At 41.4% G+C, this 24,021-nt stretch overlaps 1 protein-coding gene across 8 annotated transcripts in view; it reads left to right on the top strand.

Moving 5' to 3' along the window:
• The window catches only part of LOC121611185 (LIM and calponin homology domains-containing protein 1-like), an 87,433-nt gene that overhangs the window by 55,247 nt on the left and 8,165 nt on the right, over positions 1 to 24,021 (top strand). For 3 of the 8 annotated variants that reach the window (XM_041943592.1, XM_041943600.1, XM_041943599.1), the window contains 15 exons: positions 395 to 505; positions 1,748 to 1,946; positions 8,077 to 8,335; positions 12,542 to 12,937; positions 14,289 to 14,324; positions 16,424 to 16,550; positions 16,926 to 17,080; positions 17,743 to 18,226; positions 19,655 to 19,966; positions 20,538 to 20,640; positions 20,795 to 20,892; positions 20,985 to 21,090; positions 21,681 to 21,755; positions 22,582 to 22,610; positions 23,528 to 23,641. In XM_041943592.1, the coding sequence (XP_041799526.1) occupies positions 395 to 505; positions 1,748 to 1,946; positions 8,077 to 8,335; positions 12,542 to 12,937; positions 14,289 to 14,324; positions 16,424 to 16,550; positions 16,926 to 17,080; positions 17,743 to 18,226; positions 19,655 to 19,966; positions 20,538 to 20,640; positions 20,795 to 20,892; positions 20,985 to 21,090; positions 21,681 to 21,755; positions 22,582 to 22,610; positions 23,528 to 23,641 (2,604 nt within the window). The remainder of the gene's footprint in view (positions 1 to 394; positions 506 to 1,747; positions 1,947 to 8,076; positions 8,336 to 12,541; positions 12,938 to 14,288; positions 14,325 to 16,423; positions 16,551 to 16,925; positions 17,081 to 17,742; positions 18,227 to 19,654; positions 19,967 to 20,537; positions 20,641 to 20,794; positions 20,893 to 20,984; positions 21,091 to 21,680; positions 21,756 to 22,581; positions 22,611 to 23,527; positions 23,642 to 24,021) is intronic. The other 5 variants (XM_041943597.1, XM_041943593.1, XM_041943595.1 and 2 more) reach the window with 5 other exon arrangements.

Genomic DNA, 24,021 nt, shown 5'->3' with positions numbered 1-24,021 from the left:
GCTATCGTTTTAAAAAAAGCTAGACCGTTGTCTCTGGTAGTGTTTTCAGATTACATCTGAAGCCTAAATTGATTGATGATCTACGAAGTTTATTGATTATTGTTTATAATTAATCAATTTAATAAACAGACAAACACATTATTCTATGGGTTTATGAGCCTGTTCAGAGGGTGTTATGAGAGTGCATATAATGACTAGCAAATGAAACCTTACTCTGTTTGAAAAAAAATCAACGCTGTACATATCTGTCATTGTTTCCACTTGGCACTGAGATGTGCTATTGTACTTTGTTTTTAAAATTGCTCAAATGTTTAGCAGTAACCAGTTTAGTGTTACGTTACATCACCTCATTTTATCATGATGTCTGTCTGTGTTTTTTTATTCTTTCCTTTAGGTTCTAATCACCATCTACTGGTTGGGTCGTGCTGCCAACGGCTGTACCTCCTACAACGGGCCCACACTGGACCTGAAAGAGTTTGAGGGCCTGCTGTCACAGATGCGAAAGGTTTGCAAAGTCTAAAATATCAAGACAATATTTAGGTCCAACATAGTCAGTAGTTGTTGTTGCAGTTGTATTACAAATCTCCTAGCAACCACAGCTGGTAGAGTACAGTTTAAGGGGTAGAGAGAGGCTGTCAGTTTTCGTGAAGGAGAAAATCTCAGTTTTGATCTATGTGACAGAGCATGCAAATTATACTGGACCACTTATTTTGGGATGCACTGTATGAGTGTGTTAAATGTACACAGACTTCCTAGAAATCATCTCAAGCATCGCATAACACCCCCACCCAAACTCCAGAAAATTCTGTTAAATTAGGCTCTAGGATCAATCATCTGGACCAGGTTCCGCCCCTTTACTGACCCAGAGGGATGGAGAAAAGTTAGCATTAGCAAGTCCCCAAGACACACATACACACACGCAGTCTATGACAACCAAGCATGATGTCACCGGCATGCGATTTATTCCACAATGTGACATCCCTTTGCTCTTCTATAAAACTGAGAAATCACTGCCAACTCAGAACAATAACTTTCCCAGATGTTCACACGTTGCAGCTGACCAAAACAAAGCCACGTTTCTATGAAACAAAAAAGACATTAATAATAAAATGAGATCTAAAAAGCAAGGAAAACACATCAGGTGCACACTTCAAGATTAAACTGGCACTCCCCTGTTCATGTGTCATTGGTCATTGGATTTTAAAGTAAATGTTTACACTCCATCTGTCTGACCAATGCACCTTTACTGCACAATGTCACTGCTTCACCAATGAAAGTTGAATGTATGTTAGACAAGTGAGACAAATCCTGTGGCAGTAGTAGAACATAATACAGAGTTTGTCAGAGGTTTTGGAGTTACATAATAGACAGTCCAGGGGTCAGGAACAGGAAGTCTTTTAGTAGACAGGAAAGGTCTTTCCCCACCTTCCATTAGCTGCATTGACATGTTTCAAATGTAGACATACAAAGGGAGGGGTCACTGAGGTGAAGAGAGAATGATAGCAAACGATTTCAGCAGAAGAAAGGCTGAGAAATTGCAAAGAGAGGAAGGAGAAGAGGCAAGAGGCCTGCGAAAAGTTGATCGAGGACTTGACATGTGAGATGTTTGTAGGGGATGGGAGATAAACAAACTCTTCAGATATACTTTGACCAGATAAAAGTTAAATTCTCAAGGTTGTCAGATGAATGTAAGGACATACAAATGTAATCAGTGTATCATGTAGTGCATTTGTTTCTAAATGTTCAGGAGGCGGAGGAGGCAGAGAGCCCTAAACGAAACATCCGGGACAGTGGCTACATCGACTGCTGGGACTCTGAGCGCAGCGACTCTCTCTCCCCGCCACGCCACGGCCGCGAAGACTCGTTCGACAGTCTGGACTCCTTCGGCTCACGCTCACGACAGACCCCGTCGCCAGACGTCCTGGTCGCCCGCGGCAGCAGCGATGGTAGGCAATAGTCTACTCGTCACGATTAATACTCTTCAGGTTCATGAGCAAGGGAAGTAATTGTGGTGTACAGATCTAGTATATAGATTAATGATTTGCTTTGTCCTTGTAATGCTACTGAAGTAAAACCTGTTGTTCTCCTCCATGTGTTTTCACGAGACAACGCCTAGTGCTCGTTATAGGCTGAAAGCAGGGAATGCTCTCAGTGCAATGCCTGTTTTGAGGTCAGGTTATGGGCATTGTTTCATTTAAGCTGCAACTATATGTCTTGTGAAAGCGAATAAATGAAGTACAGGTTCTGCTGTTTTTGTTCTACTCAAACTTAGTGTATAGACACAGTGTGCATACACTGTACTCTAAGTGATATAGTTTGTGCTTCAGATGTAGTATTGCATGTTGTTCTGCAATGAGTGTATGATCCAATTTTCTGTGCATTTATTGTCTATAATAAATGTCTGCAGTTCAGTTTATTTTTTTTTTTCAATATTAGGAACCCAGTCTGTTATTGTTATATTAATCCAGGAGAAAAGGCTACATGCACACCACAAGTCTTCATATTTCTAGGAAATGTACATCTTGTGCGTGTCGAAATCAGTTCTGGGATCGCTCATATCTGATGTAAATCTGCACTGTCAAAGACACGCACAAAGGCACTATCTTAGCTACAATAACAAATGCTGTCACATCTGTTTTTGTTTCCAGCACATTTCACCAGAGGCTCCACTCACATGACATCCATTGACAGCAATTTCGTGTGACATAAAACATAAGATATTTGATTTATTTGTCCTTGTGGAAGCATAGACAAATTCTGGTTTAGATGATGAAATGAAAGTGGAAGGCTAGGAAGGCTACAAGAATAAACGTTTGATTTGATCTAGACAAAAAATGCTCTTCACTGTATTGATTTGATTTAATCCAAATTGCGTCCCATGAGAGGAACAAAATCTGCAGAGTTTAAGATGTAATTTGAACACTGTGAGACACCTGCCTGGTCAGTGGGAGCTCTGTGTAACATCAGATTCAGATAATGTTTAAAATTTAAAGACCAGTAGTAGCTATGATTTGATATACTGATATGAAAATGTTCTTTTTAATTTGTGAAGTCAAATGCCCACCACACCTCCTCTTTGCTTCCTTTGATTCAGCAGACTGAAAAACATAAATGCTTTGAAAAGTCAGTACTTCTAATCAAACCTATTCCTTCTTCCTCCATTTGAAAAATACATAATTTCTCCTCCCCAACCCATCTTTTCCTCCCCATTTCCCCCTAAAATATTGCACATTGCAGCATTTCTGTTTAATTCTGGAATTTTAACAATTTTGCATCTGTGTGGGTTTATCATGCACTGTATGTATGTGAATCAATGGGCGCCTCATCTGTTGTGGCTGTCCAGCCTTGCAGCCTTATAAGTGTTATAGTGTTTGTGACACCTTTCAGTGAGAATTTCAAGCTCTGCCATTGACAGAAAAGTGGGTCTGTGCTGACTGAGTGTTTCAGGCTGTTGTCCTGGGCAACAGGTGTTTGATAATTCTCTGGAAGTGATGAATGAGATGAGTGACAGCACGAGAGGGAGAGAGCGAGAAATGAAGCTTCCTGTTACAGTGAGACAAAGAAGAGAAAGAGATGTGGTTGTTTGAATAGTGGCTTTGAGCAGTCTTTAATCTGACACTTGACTCATCTTGACGGCTTTCAGTTTGACAACAAAGGACACAATTCCATGTAATGATACATCTTCATCTTCAAAATGATGAAGCTTGTAGTTTGGGATGTCAGTTTCGGTTAATTTGTTTTCATTGGCCAACAGCCATTAAACGAAAAGTAAGTAGTTCATTTTGTGCAGAGGAGCACATTGTGCTGCATCTCCCAGTCAATCGTGTCCTGGAAGGCCTCAATGTCCAGAACAAATGTGAGAAATTCTGGTCAAATATTACCTGTGTTTATGGACCCGATTTAGTTCACTATGTTAATTCGTCCGCCCACTTCTTTCCATAAAAATTGTACAAGGTGCACAATTTTCTGTAGATTTCCTTCCCTGAATTTTTTTTTTCTCCAAGTTTTCAGTGCGTTTTTTGGCGATAGTAGTAGACTCTACTACTGATGTTAACACACAAACACAAGCACACGCACATGCAGTAGAGAATCACGGATACCAAACAAACAGAAAAGATGGAACATGAAGCTCTGACTTCATCTACGTAGTGTTTATACTGTATTTTGCTTTGTTTATTAGTCTATAATAAGTTTTTTCTTTAGGTAATCATATGTTAGCATATGTAGTTTAATGCATCCAACTGGTGGTGTAACTATTTTACATAATGTTTTTCAAGCCCAGCATAAATGGCACACAGCTGTGACTTTGGTTTATGCTTTGTGCTGAAGTCAAAAGTTGGGTCAAAAATAGAATTTGGCTGTATTTTATAATGCCAAGCCAACCATATGCTGTCATTGAGAGCTGTTGATTGCTACACTTAATTTAAAGTTGACCCTTTTAAAATTTAATGACTGCCTATAAAAGGTTACTGCAGTTGTCACTAAACTTAATGCAAGTTTCGTGTCGGAACTTCATGTGGGAAAACACAAAGTGAAGCCAAGCATCCTGTCTACGTTGTGTTTTTGTTTTTAAGGAAGTGCAAAGGAAACTGCTGTCTCCAAAGCTTAAGTTGCAACGGTCAAACTAATTAACAACCTTGCTGGATGTTGATGCCTCTTAGAAATAAGGGGAATCTATCGTTAAAAACAAAGCAATATACCTTGTTTTTATATTATTTTTGTATTTTGTCATTCTTTAAATAAACAGCTGTAGTTTTTTGAAAAAAATTTGATGTCCAGAACATCCAAAACAAAGACCAGTTTACAAGAAGAAATCCATGGCGGCAGCGAGAGACCATAAACAGTGAGAGAAGGTTTCTTCTTAGTAGACTCAATAGACATAAAATGAAGCTGCCACATGTCATTACTTTCAACCCTCCAGCTTTTACTATACAAGCTCAACCACAAGCCTTCTGTCCACCAACACATGTAACACAGCTGATTCGACACATCATCAAGCTGCTTGTGTTCCCATACACCCACCTCTAATCCAAAGTAACATGCTCTGACATTGTGGAAATCATCATGAGTCATGCTTGAGAATTGAGTTAACGAGAAAAACTGAATGGCAGAACATTTTTGTGACATGTGACTCCTTAAATTCTTATTATTATTACATTTATTGCTGTCAGAAGCACTTTCAGCCATGCATAGAAACAGAAAGGTTAATAAGTCAAGGCCAAGATGTGCATTTGGTCCGATATTTTAGACATTTTCACATGCAATCATATTTGTAAGGCCTTTCTATTATTGAAGATATCATACTATCAGTGTTCATAACAGACCCAGGAGGCACAAACTAGAGAAGTGAGAACAGGATAACAATGTAGTCTTCACCCAATCACAGGGAGCTCTGAATACACCCAGAACAAGAGCGTCCATTTATTAACATGCACACAAACTTGAATCAGCCAGGTTTTCCCTGCCCTAACCTTTAGACAAAACCCTTTGGCCATTCAGCTCTGTAAACTGACTTCACCCCGACAGTAATTAGGGGACAGTGAGAAGAGTTTAATTCAATCTCTGAAAGACATTGGAAATGGCGATGCAGTTTTGCTTGGGCCAAGTTTGGTAGATGGATACGGTGTTGATAAATGAGACACTTTGTGCTTCTGGTGCTCATATATTAAAGCCTGCCCCCCTCTTTTTCTGTTTTTGCAGGGTAACACCCAGTACAAGTCAAAGGCTGTTTGAAAGAACAAACTGAGTGATGTCATTGAGATGGTTTTCAGGGTTGTTGGGGGTTTTTTTTATAATAAATTGCCCTGAAGTCCAGTATAATGTTGTAAAATGTTTTTATTCCACTGCTCTCACATCACATCCCTTCGTGCCCAGCTCCAAATTTCTGATTTTTACTACATGATTCACATCAACTTCAATGACAGCAAGGTTGAAAATGCACAATGTCTAATTACTTTTGCACACTTTTCACAAGCTACTTGCTCCATGTACTGGAGGTCCAGATGCAGCGCTATTCATTTGATAAACTTGAACACACAGTCCACTGTACACAGTGGTGTACATAATGTATTGTTGCAGAGTATTGTTTCTTAATACTCACTAAGGATCTTACAGAGAACACATTAACCAGACAACAGCCAAAAGCTTCATATTAGCTGTTAGAAAATTACAATTAATTAGCTTCAGCTGCTATAATCTTCTGATGCTGTTGTTTTTCATTTGAATTGGCAGAAATAACGCTCAAAGCTGGCTGAAATTGTTCTTTATTAATATTAAGTGTGAGGAGAGCTGAAAGTTTCTGAGATTTGTCAGCATTGGAACTTAATTCTAATTAAATAACTTAATTATTTGTTTCGTGTTTCATTCTGTCTCAAAAGATCAGTGAGAAGACTGGAAAAAACATCAATCCTATCCCAGAAAATTTATTTCACTTTATTGATATTAGAAACATTGAGGGTATCACTATCACCCTTCATGTGTTCCTGCTTGTCAGGCACTGTAATGCACATTGAACTGGACTCCATGGCTTTTACATTTCCTCTAATATTACTGCATGTTGATGATTATTGATGTAAATAAGTTTCTGTGAAGTTCTGGTACAGTGTGGCACCGACCCATGATAAACGTTCCCTCAAGCTACAGTGGTACCATATGTGCAGAGAGAGCAGATCGCCCCATAAAGACATGTGTTCTTCCTTAAGGATGCATGGACTTGGATGGTAGAGTCACTCATGTTTCCAATTGATATGGGTTAAGAGCCGTAATTGAACCATTCATTGTTGGATGTGCAGATACCTTATTGCCATCTTTGGCCCTTGATCTGTCAGTCTTTTAGACCACATAAAAATGAAGGAGTCTATTGATAGAAACAGAGGTTTTCACAAGTTCAAAATGACGTTTGTTTCCACTGAGAGCTGTGGCTGCATCCACATGTATTCCTTCAGAACTAAGGGAAGATTTTATGGTGTAGATCTGGTTGAAATTGTGGGTTTATTCTTGGAAAATATATACATTGAGTCATAAATTCATAGGTCATAGATTGAGTGTGCATGCATCCAAGGGAGGGGGAATTCATTCCAGTAGCACATGTGCTGAACATCTTGGAGAGGAATTTTGAGAGACCTTGGTGAAGCAAGGCTGCAGGTATCCATTACCTGCTGTTTCCATATGTTGAATTCGGGTTGGCATTAGCAAAAACCCTCTCAATGAAGGTAGAAATCGCGGGCATGCTAAAGATACGTCACTAGAATGACAAACATACGATGTCCGAAATTAGCTTTATCCACATTTCTCTCTTCTTTATGTACTCTGAGGATCACACATGAACAATCTGCAGAGGAATTTAAGACACCAAGCAGGGAAAGTCTTTGCGCAGTGCACCTCTGCAAAGCCAGGTGTTGCCACTGACATTAAAGAGCCAACTGTGTGTTTAAAACGGACACAGTGGCATCCTAAGTGAATTCTTCCGAACTGTAGGCTAAAATTCAGTCATCAGGAGCTGCACAAGACAAATTTAGTGATGATTTATTTGACGTGCTTTGTTTCATAAAAACAGACCATCAACCTGCTTGGGGTTGATTTATGTTCAGCCACTGGAATGCACCGCATATGATAACACTGGAACAGCACTTTAATGTTTTATAGGCCTGTGTGATGTAATGCCTTGGGGAGAAATTCTGTAGATTTAAGTGATATTTTTATTCAGAGATTAAAAATCTGGGGTATCTGCAGTGAGACTTCTCAATCAACTGTTTCTCTGCTCATCTTATTTTTTGATTTATTCTTTCTCCATCCCCATCTCTGTTTCTCTTTCTTTCTGACAATGACTGAGCAAGCTGGGTGCCTCTTCATGTCTGGGATACTAAAGGGGAATATCAATTTTAAAGCATATAATTCAGAAGGTTAATAAAACATAACATAGGTTTTGCTACATCTATATGTTTGATCAGAAGCGCAGCAAAACGTCTAGATGGCTGTGTGATCGCAATATAGGTGAACAGAATTTAAGAGGCAATTTAAAAGTTCAGTGACACTGTAAGTTAACTCTGTCATTCCCCCGTCTCGTCCTCTCCACAGGCCGCGGCAGTGACTCAGAGTCCGACGGTCCCCCCCACAGGAAACTGCCAGACGTCCGTAAGGATGACATGTCGGCACGTCGGACGTCCGTCAGTGAGCCACGAACCGCCATGCCCTTCAACCAATACCTGCCCAACAGGAGCAACCAGAGTGGATATGTGCCAATGCCGCTCCGCAAGAAGAAAAACGATAAAGAGGAGGGAGGACGCAAGAGTTGGAGTACTGCCACTTCCCCTATAGGGGGAGACAGACCATTCAGGTGAGTCTATACTGTATGTTACATCAATTAGAGGGGAGGCAACACCGTCACATAACAAGAAATGCCTTTTATTTTCAATATATTTAAATGCCAATGAAATTGATGAAGTAAGTGCATTTCTACAACAAACAGCGTTTTAGTCTGAGAATGAGGGTTTAGATCAAAGAGACATTTTTTGTGTACAGGGTATTAACCAGAGTGTAAAACTTCACTAATCTAATGAAATGATGTGCTCTGCACCTGAACATTACCACCTTAAGTGATAAAATATTGCTGCAATACGATACATGCATACATTTTGAGTTTTGAATCTTCAAGGTTTATTTTTTTGCCAACATTACATTAAAGTAGTCGACCTTTGTGTTCACAGAACAGAGGAACATATTCCCTGTTACTATAACTAATACCAGACAATCTTATGTTTCCCCACATCAGTTTTGTGTAAACCCTGAACATGCTTAAACATTTTACATTGAGTATTTGAGTGGTGGCGCAGCTGAGTTTATGTATGAGGTGCTGGATTAAAAGATAGGTTGCCCAGTATAGTGTTGAGCCATTCAATGGACGCTGCTGGTGACAGTCAGGAGGTGTGTAATTGCATAATAAACTGGTATTTATGTATTTTTGTGCAGAATTCCTAAAACTGACAGAATGACTGTAGATGTCTTGGAAACAAAACATATGTCGTTTATTATTCACTGTATCTATCTGTCTATGTCTAATACGCACCAGCATCATTTTATGTTACTTTTGTGTTGCTCTTTATGCAAGAGAAGGTGACACTCATGTCAGATTACAGATGTTTCATCTGTTGATTATTTTTCTCTGTCCAGTACTGTACATATGGGAGTGGCTAATGGAGGCCAGATGTGCATTTTCATTGGCTCTAACTCTGACGAAGCAAAAGATCAAAATATGCTACGTAGACAAAAATGAGGCAGATTAAAGTCTGAAGGTCTTATTGGCATTTTTTGGTTTGGCACAAGTGCCGGGCACAGCTTTTATTCGGTTAAGCATTTCATCGTCAGTGGCTCTCACTGTAGAGGTTTCACATTTCAGGGGGCTAAGTGGATCCATAATGTGCTTTGATCAGTTCCAGTATCAGTGCAGTGTTGATGTGTGTGTGAAGTGTAGAGGAGTGTCAGAATTGAACTGAAATTAGTTTATGAAGGTTATCGTTTTAAGGTTTGCACATGTCATTATTCAGCTGCGTTCACAAACAGAAGCAGGAGATCAAAGATTTAATTAAATCCAAACATCTGCGGTCTAATTACATTACATTACCAAAAACTGCTGCGTGTGGGTGCATATGCAGTTGGGAAGTCTGTACTGTGTGTGTGTTGTGCCTGTGTTTGCCACCCAGTGTGTGCTGCCAATCATTCCCCCTTGTTGTTAACTTCATCCATCATGTTATGCGGTGCATCAAAATGCAAGTATTGATTGATTTTGCATTCATTTGTTTCTCCATCTCCTTTCTCTGCATCTGTCATGGTGCTTTCCCGCTTGCCTCCATTTACCTCCCGTGTGTGAACCTACTGTTCCCTCATATTCACGTGTCCCCTGTCTCATAACCATCATGTCGTGCTCATCCTCGTGTCATTGTTGCTAATTTTACTTCATGATTGCATGTTCCTGTGTGTGTTGTGTGAATGGGTAATTTAACAGCCCAAATGAGATCCCTAGCTTAGACGCCCCTGCTGGAGAGTCCCCCAGCCCATCCCCCACCCCGCCCCTCAAACCCCAGATACAGATTCAGAAGGAGAACCAGGCTAAAAAGGACGAGGAGGAAGGGGAGCAGACTGCCTCCACACCTTGCATTGACATCCATGTGGCGGGCGTAAGGAGACGCAGTGAGCCTCTGCCCTGTAGCCTCCCCCAGCCCCATGCAGAGCCCCCCATGGAGACTGTAACTCACCTGATGGTCGCTTCTGAGCAAAGGTCTTCATCTCAATATGTTTTTCTCAGTACTGTAAATCAACAGCCCAAATCCCTCTTTATTGACATGTTTCTGATTCATAGTTCATCTAAATCAGCCAAATCTAAAAGATGATAGATTGTCTGAAAATTTGAAATTATTTGTTTATATTTTTCCAGTGATAAATTGTTGGTATTGTCCTTGAAGGGGGACTCTGTTGATTGTGACACATCAAAGTCTGATCACAGCTCTTAAAGAGTACTACTGTGAAAAAACATCTTCTGGCAACGCTGTGGTTGAAAACAAATAAAAACCTGAGGGTGTGGAGTTGGAATTAAGTGAGTTTACCAGACTTCTGTAGCCCACTCCTCATCTCTGCTAGAGGCTAGAGCTTCAAGGCTACATTAGCTGCTACTAGCATAACACACCCGATCTCTGACCAAACTGACACCGGTCGAGTTGCATTGTGGGCAGTGTAGGAGCCGGCAAGAAGACTGTGAGGAATAAAACAAAATCGTTGTCGATCGATATTTCTGCTGCTTTGTTTTTTTTGCTTTTTTTTTGAGTGCAATGCCGTGTGAGTGTGCAAGTCTGTTTATTTGTGCCACTCAAAACACTGAAAAATCACACTTGAAAATCTCAGCAGCAGCACATCTGTCAAAAAACAGTGTCCCAGTTAATCAGAGTAATCCACATACTTTACTGTGAACAATTTTGTGAACCTTTTGTGAACAATCTTCAGGTCTGTAGAAAACAGCTCCAGTTTTTGCAGCTGGTGTTTCCATCCAGCTCTTTTCCTCTTTACCAGATCATCATTTCCAGTGCCGTTCTTATCCAGAGCAAAGAGTTTCAGTTCTCAATTAAATTAAGTTACGTGTAGAACGCACTGAACGGAGTCTTTACCCAGCAGGCCAGCCAGAGGTCACACGTTTTACAGTTGGTGTCAGGTAACAAGGTGAGGACTTTGAGCCATCAAGACACAATGCTGTTGTATATTTCACAGTGCAGACGTCCACTATGATGTGTGATCACAATGTTGCTCTCTTGAAGAATGTCAGTTGAAGTGTCTGTTGTTATTTCACAATCTGGCCCTATCCGATGTTATTTCCTAGTCCAGCAGACGTTTCATTCACAGTCCTGCTGGAGAGTTATTAGAGTCACAGCCCAGTTTCCAGCTTTTTCTGGCACAGATGATATGGCATTGATTGGATTGTCAGCGTTTCAAGGGAGTGAAAAGAATCCTCAGTAGAAATCCGACTTGTGTATAGCCGCATTCCAAGGAAGAAAGGGGGATTTCTCGGATGTTTGTAAAAGGCTTTGATATGAGCTTCTTTAGCTGGTAACAGCTTGCCTTTTTCCAGAAGAAAACTGAGGCTGGAATTTGTGTATATTAGTGTTGCCAGCAGTTGAACAGTTGAATAATATCTTCATACAGTATCAGTGTTTGCAGTTGCCTATCAGAGTTGTGTTGAAACATCTTTTTTTAAAATCAGTCTGTTGCAGATATGGTTGTTTTTGTCTGTTTGTTTACATAGAAGTAGAGTAGAGGTGACATCCAGCAATGTGGTGGGTGTATTAGCTGCTTACTACGTTTCTTAGCTTGAGAAGAAATGTCAAATTGAAATGTTACATTTGGAAGGATCTGTGTTATTCAATAGTTAAATCAGCAATTGAGCCGAGTGACAGAAACATACCTGATGATGCCTTTCAAATTGGTAAAAATATAAATCTAGAAATAAAACAAGCACGGACCAAGAAAATACGATTCAGTGCCATCTAGTTTCCAGTAATATCGCACTTGACCTTTCCCATCACAGTTAACACACTTCCAGATACGTACCGCAGTTATAAATGAAAATGTATGTATGCACACTCACACAAACACACTCACTGGGAACATGAGCATGTGACCCACCCTCAGGATGTAAGGAAATGAGGTCTTCTTCCTTCCCTGACCCTGAGCATGCTGGAACTGAAGCCTGACCTTTTCACAGCCCTTCCCTCCCTGCCATGCAATCTGGGAATTTACAATCTAATAATAATCCTCCCAAAATGTAGCTGTTCATCACAGGACGACAAACAGAACATTCAGTGAATTGTGCTTTGGCTTTGAGACTCCAATTTGTTTTCACATCCATTTTGCCCTGACCGGATTTGTGACCATGCTATGCTATTTTCTTAGATTTATGTCTTCAAAAACCTCCATTTTGGCTCCTCCACAGGAATGCTGTCTGATGATATAAGATGATAACCAGGCAGCAGTACGTTTTAGTTTGCTTTGCTTTCTGCAGTACTCCAGCACGCTCGTGCTCAGAGGAACTCTTCCACCATTCGACGACTCTAGCTGCAAATGCTACCGCGACCCCCTCGGTTGCACTAAGTCCCGTCATCACATCCGGAAAACATCCACCTTTGACGGAGCAGGAGGAGGCAGCTGTGAGGAAGGGGGTCACTGGTGCCCTGTTGGTCGCAGAAGCAGAGGGAGATGAGAAGCGGGGCCGCCAAGCCCTGGCCTCTCCCAAACACATCACCACTCTAAGTCCCTCCCACTTCCTTCCTGTGCCCGCTGCCGTAGCAACCACGACAACAGCATCGGCCGATACAGGCCAACGGAAGGGAAGGGCGCGGAGTGAAAGTGAGGACCCACAAGGAGGGACATCGTGGTTGGACAGCAGTCTCCCAGCAACGTGAGCCCCGTCCAGCAACTACACTACATTTTATGAATGTCCACCGCCTTGAAGTAGAACTACATAATTCAACGTTAAAATCAAGGGATCTGCTATTCCAATGATCCTTATGAGTACTCAGTCTCAGCATGTGACCTTGACCTCAGACCGCAATGCTCGTATATGGATGACTTAACTACCTCAAGACTGCATGATCTTTTTTACACAAATGCAAATTGATATTGTTTTCTAAAAAGCAGTTATTGTACAGAGAATGCATGGAAACCTTAAAAATATGTATTTTTTTCTTCATTTAACTGCTTTGTTTCTGTTAAGACATTTGGAGAAGAAAAAAAACGTTTGAGACTGTGGTCTTTGATTAACTGTGCATGACTTGAGTTTGCATCCTTTGATCTCTTCAGGAGACCCAATTAGGGGATAACAGCAGTGGACACTGAATAGAATTTGATCCAATTTGAGGCAAAATTATTTATTTGGCATTTCTTGAATGCATAAATTGGTCCAACTATTAATCAATTATCCACCATTCCATGCATGCCAGTAAAATGACACTGGCTTTATTGTAAGCCCCACTGTATCACAGGCTGACATTGTCCTCCAAAAAACATGGCAGATAGACCTCTGCTACAGCATACCATATGGCAAATAGCCATCTTAGAAAACAGTCTATCTGGTCTTGATTTAGTCAGGCTTCTCTTAATTTAGTCTCCTTGTTCTCTTGTGGTGAGAAGCCACAGGCCACACTTTCCCTCACACCCCTCCAACATCACAGAGGCAGCTCCATTAAAAAAAAGGCTGTGTGAAGACCTTTGTGGTTAAGGCCAAATCTACAAGTGGTGGTCACAGACAGAGCGAAAGCCACATCCTTGATGTTGCTCTTGTGCTGTCTAATGAAAGATGCATGTGCCTATTTTTTTTTATATTTAGGTGTCAGCTGCTGTCTTAGATCATTGCCATATGCATTTGTTGTATGCTAGCAGTGTTTTGGTTTGCAATGATGCAGTAAACTTGTCTTCTGCTCTGCTCTGGCTGTGTTATGGTTAAGACTGCCCCCTTGTGCTTCGTTTGAGGATAACCATTAAACTCAGAAACTAACAATTTATTTGTGCATAGACACAAAACCACCAGGCCAACTTGTTTAAAGCTTCATTAATCAGTGTTAGCTGGTGCATAGTCTGTATTTGATCTGTCATAATGAACTCATTGTCAGCCGTGATCACATCATTGTATGTTACCCTGTCGCTATCAATCAGGTGTTCCATCACTATGTTTTAATATTCACGTTCTCTGTTGAGTGTACTTGTATTCATTTGTGATTGTGCTCTCTCTCCATGCTCTCTGCCTTCTGTAGATTCAGCCGCTCACATAGTGTGTCAGATGACCCACAGTAAGTTGTCCTTTTACCACTCAGAGGCTCAGCTGTCTTGCCCAGCGCTGCTCTGCGCGACAAAACAAAGCCCCACTCAATAAGCCATTTAATCATTCATTTAGTGTCAGAATTGACTTTTTCATTATGCAAGTGGGAAAATCTGCTGAAGGTCAAGGCACTTTAATGAACTGTCTTGAAGCCATTGACAACAACCTTACATTCTGTTTGAATTTTTTTGTGTTGTCTTTGTTTGATTGTCACATGAGCAAATATTTTTTTGCCAGTTTTTAATGACTTTATGTTTGACTGTCTTCCAATGAAAGAAAATTTAAAAGAGAATAATATTTTCCACGGAAGTGCACTCTTCTCTAAAATCTCTTAGAATGGCCCCCCATGTGGAACTGGAATTCCACAAACTGATTGTCATTAATTAGTACTTTATCTGAGGGCTGACTTATCACTACATTTTAACAAGCTGATCTTATGTGATTCAGGGTAACCCCTAACACAAATAACACAATTTTCTTTGCATAGAAAACAAAAATCTCTCCCAGTTAAGCAGATTTTTCCTACTTGTATCAGTTAGATAAAAAATAGTACGTCACATGACTTGTCAAGGTGGACATTTTTGATAGTGCACCTTAACAATGTCCCAACTGTTCTGAAATATCATGAAAATATGTTTTCAATGTAACTACTGGACATGCTTTTTTGCCTTTTTGTCTGGCGACATCCTTTCCTCCCAGATTTATTCATGTGCCTGCAGTCGTGACTGTGGAGAGGATTTACTAAACTGTGCTGCTTCGGCATCACTTCACTGCTTCTGCCAGCTGCATGTTTCATGTAACACAACCATTTCAAACACCATCCCAATGAAATGTCATCATGGTAATCTTCTTCAACAAGCTAATGCCAAATGTGCTGCTTTTCCGAAAGCAGGAGAGAGGATTCAAAACCAGGAGAAGACTCGAATGCATGTTTGTGTAAAAGTTTTGATTTAGTGGAGCAGATAGTTATTCAGCATTGCACTGATACATTCATAGATTACACCTTTAGCTCCACCCATCCCACTGACGAAAACATTTAAAATAAAATGACATGTCAGTCATCTCCTGGATTGAAACCTTCCTCCTGTTACGTTTCTTTGGTTCACCCAATGACCAGTGGGTCCATAAAATGTTTGACCATGAGGGAGCACTGTAAAAGTCAGAAAATTGTAATGTTTGATACTGCTCCTGCTCTCATTTGAAGCAAAGCGGCACATTTGTATGTTTGTATGTCCATTACCAACCAGGAAACTACATGCTCCTAACAATAAGGCTGCACTTAACTGCCTTGTGTGCAATCTGAAAATGGATGCTTTCACATTACTGACTGGTTGTTGCATCTCATACATGTTAGTAAAAGTTTTACAACCAGCAAAATATCAGCCTCAGGTACCTGAACCTGAAGCTGATATTTTCAAAGCTCCCATTAAGTCACATCTTAACATCTTTAATGTGATGCATTTCCTGTTGAAAAGACCTTTGAATGTGACATGAAACAGTATGGGATCATACAAAAGAACAAGCCAAAGTTAAATTACTTGCCCAAAGGGTGAAATATTGGAGAAATGAGGGGCAGGTAGTTTGAAGTCATTAATAACTGTGGTTACATTTGAGGATGCACAGTTTTTCATTCATGACGTCTAAAAAATGCATCTTATTTTGGTTTCTGTACTAAACCAGGTTCTCTTTTCTTTCTATCATGACTGATTGATGGATTGATATGATACTGTTATTTTGTGGATGACGTGTTTTCTTTGATGCTACTGCATAAACAGAGTTTGAATACAGCAGAGAATGATTTGTCAGTGCTCGTTTTTTGGTCACTGCTCAGTCTCGGAAAAGGTCAGGTTTTTAGGTGTTTTAGGTGAGGTGTCCACAGATCATGTGAAAACATAAGCACACCATTATGCAAACATATGTACTTACAGTACAGACATAGGGAAATTCAAAGAATCACTCGTAGCATTATAAAAAAAACTGGAAAATCAAAACCGTGACCTATTCTGGAAGTGATGTCAACACATGGTTTTCATGATCCATGTTCTCTGTCTTTCTCCCTCCTCCATCCAGAAGTGTGAGTATGATCGACATGCGTGGTGAGGAGGAGGCCAGTTTACAGCCCCACAGTCAGGTGCGTCATGAACTGATGCACAACCAGTACAACAAGATGAAGGAAGAGGATGATCACTGGCAGGACGTGAGTGTTTCTGATTTGTTTGACATAACGTGACTCTTCTCATTTCTTTTGCATTGAAGATGAATTTTTTTTCTCATCTGTTTTTCCTGAATAGAGATGGGTTTTTAACTCAGAGTAGAGTTTTGTCTCATCTGCACGGTTTGTGTTTCTAGCCTTCATTGTGTCAGGAGTTTATCAGTTACATGCAGTGATTTTAGTGGCTGCAGGCCGATGCGCAAACTCTAGCAATATCTTTTTCTCTGCCCCAGTTAAACAACTTAAATCAGCTTTCTAGGGCCACGGCAGTGCATCAGGTCTCACAGCGCAGTAGAGACAAACCCTCCCGCCATGGTTCACTTTAAACTGAAACTCTTCCAATCTCTCTGTGTGTGTCAGGACCTGGCCCGATGGAAAAATCGAAGGAGGAGTATTTCCCAGGACCTAATCAAGAAGGAGGAGGAGAGGAAGATGATGGAGCAGTTGATGTCAGGAGACACCATCGAGAGGAGGAGGAGAAGCATCAAGACTTACAGAGAGATAGTGGAGGACAAGTAGGTGAAATACACACAAACAGGATGTTCAGTATGAACGTGTGCATTTGTATTCAACTAAAAAAACAAAAACTGAATGTACAAAACACCAGTCGTGTAATGGAAAACTGGAAAACAAAGAAGAGAATGTATTGTTTATTCTGGTTCCTGTTAGTGGGCACAAAGGTGCCAGCGACTCCTCATTTAAGTAGGTCTCCCACAGAGAAAATGTAATCTTTGATTAAATGTATTTCAAAAATGGTTTGAAATCCAGTCATCCAGTGTAGTCACTGCTATAGTATATATAGTATATATAGTATAGCTCTACACTCCTACTTTTGGAGTTTCTGGCGTTTCTGCCACAAGGTCTGTGTGTTTCTTGTTTCTTTGTTGCTGCTACCTATGCTAACTACCTGAAAGTCCATAAACATAGCGTAACACAAAACCGTCATTTCCTTTGCTTCACAAGATTTACTGTGTGATTTCTTAAAGTATTAAGATCAAAAATGCTAAACCTTTAAAAAATTGTGCGCACGATGAATCACTTGTCATATCAACTGCCAATAAAGAGGAGCAAAGTTCAGACTTATTTCCTGTAACTCAAACAGTGTCATATTAGTTGCTTCAAATTTTACACAGCTGGTTTGTTTTATCCCCTCTGTGCCTTCTTCCATCTTCAACAGGGAGCGTCGTGAGGAGGATCTACGCAATGCGTACAGAAGAGCCAGAACCCCAGAGGAGGCATCAGCCATCCTCCAGCGTTACGCCCAGCGTTTCTCCATCAGTGAAACAGTCCTTGAACGCCTGCAGCTGCCAAAGCTCCTGGACCGCAGCATATCTGCCGATCCCTCCTTTCCCTGCTCACCCTTCCCTCTCTCCCCCTCCCTGTCCGCCTCCCCAACGACCCCAGACCCCTTCGACATGGACCCCAACGGGCCCATGAGATATCTGCGCCAGCAGTCTGCCCCTGCTCCAAAGTTCACATCCACACTAGAGGCGCGAATCGAGGAGTTTCCAAAAGACTCCTCACACCAACGGCCCCAGATCCGCTCTCGCTCGTCTGAGCCGCCATCCACCCGAGGCCTGTCGCCCAAACCGGTGCCTTTGGTGACACCCAAGCCTTACTTCCAGTCTCGACCCACAGCGGCTGAACCATGTCCCAGCAAGGTGAGGCTGACTCTGAAATACTTGTCATTGTCTCAACAGATCACATGCCAGAAGTTAATGCATTATTGTTGCTGTAAAGGCCATGCAATTGTTGCTTGCTGTCTGGTTGCAGCAGTAAAATCTCCGTACTAGACTACAGCCCACAGTGTTGCCTTACTGATGTTCCTTACACAGCAATGATGAAGTTCTCTTCATACATCCATGAAATGATTGAGATTCAGTTAGTGGCACCACAGCGGCTTTGCAGAGGGCACGGTTGAGGTCTTGACCGCTTTACATGAGGTTACTTCCCCGCGTTGGCTGCCCTCCTCACAGACTGGTGGGTAAATTCCCCTCCAGCTCTCTTGGCAGTTACATTAGAATGCCACAGAACCACCATGGTGATGAGCCGGCTGGTTTCTAGGAAAACACAAGACTTCCCCTCCCAGAAGAAGCATGTAATGTTTCAATTTAGCTCAAAGGACTCTCAGCAGGGTCTATTTCCTTTTCTTCTGGAAAAGTTGCCAGATGGGAATATTCAAAATGAGATCTTATGTTTTGGTGTGGCAGGGAGGGAGTGGCAGGTTATTACCAGACCTAATGGAGCTGAGCGCTTTTCTGGAATGTCTTGTCAGGAGTCTGAGCGGAGCCCGGCTTTGAATGGAGCCCTCTGTTCCCTATTGACTTAAGAAGTTGACAAGTAGGGCCCTCTCAATGTGAAGTGGGATCCCGGCGGACAAAGAGGGCCCACACAGGCTGCTAGGAGAGGGATGAGAAGGTGGAGGCGTCGGGGGGCAGACTGAGAGCCTGCATTCACCCAACTCCACCGCTGTGTCTTAAGTTACCGCTCACTGGGAGCTCCTCACACATACATTAGTGCCTCTTTGTCATCGAGGCCAGCATGCTGTTGTGAGCTGGATGAATAGTTAACAACGAACAGAGATGAGATGCTGGTAATGACCACAAATGAGGATGTGGGCTTTTTTGCCGTGGGGTTTATTAAAATTTTTTGGTCGTCATTAGGGTTGGGAAAAAAACTAAATTTAACAAATTCTAAACATTACAAGTCTCCTGCAGATGCAAATTTACTCATATTCAATCAATGTTGAATAAATAAATAGTCCAGAATCCCTTAGCGACAATATTCATTTAAAGAGAAATTTAATAAACCATTCACATCATCCTCGAGTCCAAATCTTGGTCATATTGTACTTAATCAGGGCGAACATATCAGAAGTGAGCCAATACAAAACAGGATTGGTGTATTAAATAAAGCCTGCATTAAATTTATCATGATATAGATTCTTGGTGAGATAATCCATCTCTAGGTAGAAGGCAAGGAACATCCAGGTACATCCAAGGTCTAGACATTAAGTCTGTCAAAGCCTCTCTTTGAACTGCGCAGTGCATACGTAAAGCCAATATTAAACCTGTTCTCTTCCGATTTAGGCGGATGGTTTGCTCCGAGTCAACGGCGACATAGGAAATGTTGATGCTCCCACCACGCCTGAGAGTCAAGGAAGGGAATCTCCTCCTCGTTTCCAGGCATCCCCTTCCCACACCAGCAACAGCACTGTAGCTGCTCCCTCGTCAGCAGCCTCGCCCACACACAGTCCACACGCCTCGACTAGAGGAGAAAGCCCTGTGTCAACAAAGGCCGAGGAGACACAAAGTGGCACAGAACCGGCTTCTAAGGACGTCCATGAAGAGAAAGTCGTCGAGCATTCAACACCACCCAGTCGGCCAACCTCGCTCCCATCGGTCAGGATTATGATGGTTTTATAGTCAATTATAATAAAATCTGAAAATAGACCTTTAAATTCAGTGTAATTAAAAACAGGTGATTGGTGTAGAAGAAAGGTCCTAAACTGAATCTACTTTGCTCTCATGTCAGCAGTTATTTTGTAGGTATTACTATTTAATTGTAGCCCTCAATGAAAAACTGAGTAGGTTTAGTAACATAAACTTAACTCAGTCTGGAAATCAAATCAGTTTTCTGGGGGCAGAAAGAAAGAAAAAGCCCTGAATTAGTGAATGAGCCTGTTTGGAACTGAAACACATCTGTCTGTTGTTGCACATGCATGCATGTTTCTGTGTGCATGCATTCAGTTATTTGCATTCCCGTCCTTTTCTTACAGCAGTGTTGAAAAACGTTTAAGAAGATACCAGTGTGACTTGTTCAAGAAGTGTAAATCCAGCACTAGTGCTATAATCTACTTTTTGACTTAAGATGCTTTTTTTTCCACAAATACCTGATGCACCGCACATGCTTCTTCATCTCAGGCTTGGTTAGTTCATTATTCATCTTGGAAACTATCTGTGACCCTTATAGGAGCTGCAGAAGCCAGAAGAAAGCTTTGGGAAGACAAGAAGCCAGTCAGGAGCTGCTCCAGAGGAGAAGTCTAGTACTGCAGCTCATCAAATGCCACCTGCAGGTCTGAACAGCACGTTACTATACTGACCCCCTGTGGTTGCTTATAGACTGGCATCATTACAGGACCTGCAAATTTTGAAAAACATGAAGAAAGAAATTGGTTGTGATATGATTTTACCAGCAGTGATAAAACTGTGTTGTCTGTGGTTTTTCAGAAGCCAAACAAGAACAAGAAAAAACTGAAAATGAACTGATCTCCAACCTTGTCCAGTCAGGAGTCAGCACACAGCAAAGTCAGCCAGTAACTTTAAAGGTGAGGCTGCTGACTAAACCAGTGTTAACTGTTGCCATCAAACACATCCAGAGAAACAACCACCCACGGACGGTCTTTGAATCTCTCTGCAGGCGAATGTTCCCCGCTCCCATGAGACATCACAGGAAAGAGAGAATGCACCAAGCTTATCCACACCAGGAGCATTTGGATATCACCCACCAATGGAAGTAACAGCAGGTCAGTGAACTACTCACATCCAAATCCCAAGCCAGCAGCTTCTTTTCCATACATCTCCTTGCTTTCTGAGTTTGATGTGTACATCGCTCTTGCAACTTACTTTGGCAACCTGCACAAACTCCTGCTTCACCTTTCTTATCTGTTAACAATGATTTCTAATTGTCTCTTACACTGAGTCCCCTTTTCACAATGTAGACAGGCACACAATCTAATTAGTCCTGAGATCAAAGAAAAACATGCACAAAAGGGGTCAACTATTACCTTTCCAGCCCTGCTTTGTTGTTCTTTTATTTTATTTATTCTGACCTTTTTGCCCTCAAGTTAGGATTGTCTTGAAATTCTGGTGGAGTAAGAAAGTAAAAAAGTTGACTTTTTACTAAATCTGCGAACAGCCTCTGACTTAAGACTGTTTTCCAGCTGCAGTTCATTTAGCACAGGAGCAAAACTACAAAAACCTTCCCCAATTCTTTTGATGTCCATACCTACTCCTGGTTTTGACATCTCTCTGTCCCTTATCACTCCTCTCCCCTCCCTTCCTTCCCTCATTCCCTCCTTTCCTTCCACCCACATATTTTTTTATTTCGCTATAGAGTTTGCAAACAGTATCAGGTCTCCACTGGCAACCAGCAACCCTAAGTTACGCTGGGACTTCTTCGCTCCGCCAGGTAAACTCCTTCATTCATCGGTGGAGCTCATGTTTCCGTCCCCGGGCACTGAATGCACAGGGTTTCCCTGTTGTTTCTTCAAGGGTTAGACAACAGCCCTTCAGTCCCATCTCTTGTGTTCACTGATTTCCTGAGTGCTGTGGATGATGATGATGATGATGATGTGCTCTCTCTCTGTTTTACATGTCGTATGAAGTTCCTCATTTGTACTACAACTGTTTCCAATGAAAGAAATGCAGAGTTGCTCCAGTCATCAGCCTGTCTGTCATTGTTAAAGAGTGTGCTTGACTTTGATTCATGTTAGGATCATCATGTTTATTGGGATGCATATTCAGGAGGGTCTTTCCAAAACATCCAGTGAAGTAGGTCACCTATGACAGTTTCTGAACATGATCATGGATGACCTACTAAGGTGTGACCTACTTATCTTTTTAAATGATCTGTTTTATGTTTGCCTCAGTGTGCTACATTGCTAGCTTTTCCACCAAAAGCTACAACATAAAGCCTCCCTCAACATCTGGATCACTCTTACCAAGAGTGATTTTTTTAAAAAGTTTCAATTTTTGCTAAATACATCAAACATCAAAATAAAAGCTGAAGGGTAAGGCTTTGTAAGATGTTGCTCTTGGTGGACTAGTTTTCTGTCATTGGTCTCTCTCTTTGTTTTCTTTCATCAGCATCTTTACTCCTTAGATTGTCAAACCAGCACATGGTGTGTTTTCTCCATATTTGCCCCATCAAAAGGCATTTAGTTTCATCACCTGCATCCAAAATGTTTGTTTAAATTGTATGCTAACCGATCATCCCTGTCACACTTCCTCCACAGAGGAGATGGAGAAGGACCGCCGTGGAAACGTGAGTAAAAAGCATCACCTGACTACATGATATTTTGCCGTCAGACTCTGAAAATCTTTTTAACTACTTCTCATCTGGCTTATCATCTCCTGGGTTACAGCGTTTTATTTTAACACACTGCATGTACACAGAGATAAAACAGAAGTCAAATGCTAAAAACATAAGAATTCATGAAAAAATTAAAACAAATTACACAAAATGTTGAGGAAACATCACCAGGGTTATAAAAAGCCTTTCATCTAAATGGAAACCCGACCCAAACCAACAAAAATATGATAAGACTGACTGCATCTCAGCCTTTTATTAGCAGTGTTCAACACTTAACAAGCCTGCATAGTTTACATTTAGAAACTAGGCTATCGTATCTCACAGCCCCATAAAGTGGTTTGTTAGCAAGATCTCATCATCATTTTCAGGCATTAGTTGTAAGTGCAGTTCTGTGAACTCACTGTGTCAGATTGCAAAGCTCTTCTATGTATCATAGGACACACAGAGCTGTTCTGTAGCATGCCAGATGAGGATGCTGTAGAAAACGGCCGAGACTGCTTTCATTTTCCTTTGAGCTCATCTGTCTCTTTCTCTGTCTTCTCTCTCCTTAGTAGGAGTCCTTTGGCTAGCATTGGAGTAGTGCTGTTGTGGTAGACCAACTATTTCTGTCTCCTCCCGTCCCTCCTTCTTCTCCTGTGGTGGATGTGTGTGTACACTGGTGTTGGTGTGTGTGAGCGCGTGTCGGGGCCATATCAATCGATTGATCACCTTGGCTTCATGGTTGGATGAGATTATGTGTGTTTGTGTGTGAATGTTGGTCGGTTTGTGTGTGTGAACGTGTGCATGAATATTTGTGTGCTGTGTGTGTATTTGTGCATGTTGATTCGTGTGTGTATGTGCGGGTGTGTGTGTTTGTTGGGGTCCATCAGGTGTCAGTCCCGGTGTTGCCTCAGGCCAGACGGGGTGACCGCTGGTCTTGGGACCCGGATGAGGAGCGAAAGCGTCAGGAAAGGTGGCAGCAAGAGCAGGAGCGCATGCTGCAGGTACACAGTATACCTCAAAGGGTAAAACAGGGCGCATGAGTCTGCACGGTCAGGGGTTAAGTTCCTCATGTAGCTCAGTGTGTGATAGAGCAAGACGTCAACACTGTGAGGATTAGGTGCAGAACAGATATTTAACTATAAATATCTGTTGGGTGTTAGCAGTGGAGTGTACAGACAAGTCCCAGGGAAAGAAATAATTGACTGTAGCTTTATTAGCCCGTTTGCACAATAACTTAAAATATAACAGGATAATTTTCAATTTATTGTCAAGTAGGTACACCTTTCATGAGGACTTGACAAGTTAGGTGTGTCCAACTCATCAAAGTTATATATTTATATACCTTAAATAAAAAATAGAACATAGTAGAGCAGATGCTCTC

This window comes from Chelmon rostratus, chromosome 9 (genome assembly GCF_017976325.1).
Source record: "Chelmon rostratus isolate fCheRos1 chromosome 9, fCheRos1.pri, whole genome shotgun sequence".
NCBI classification, from domain to species: domain Eukaryota; kingdom Metazoa; phylum Chordata; class Actinopteri; order Chaetodontiformes; family Chaetodontidae; genus Chelmon; species Chelmon rostratus.
Note: the sequence above shows the minus strand (reverse complement) of the source record. Positions and strands in the feature narration are given on the sequence as shown.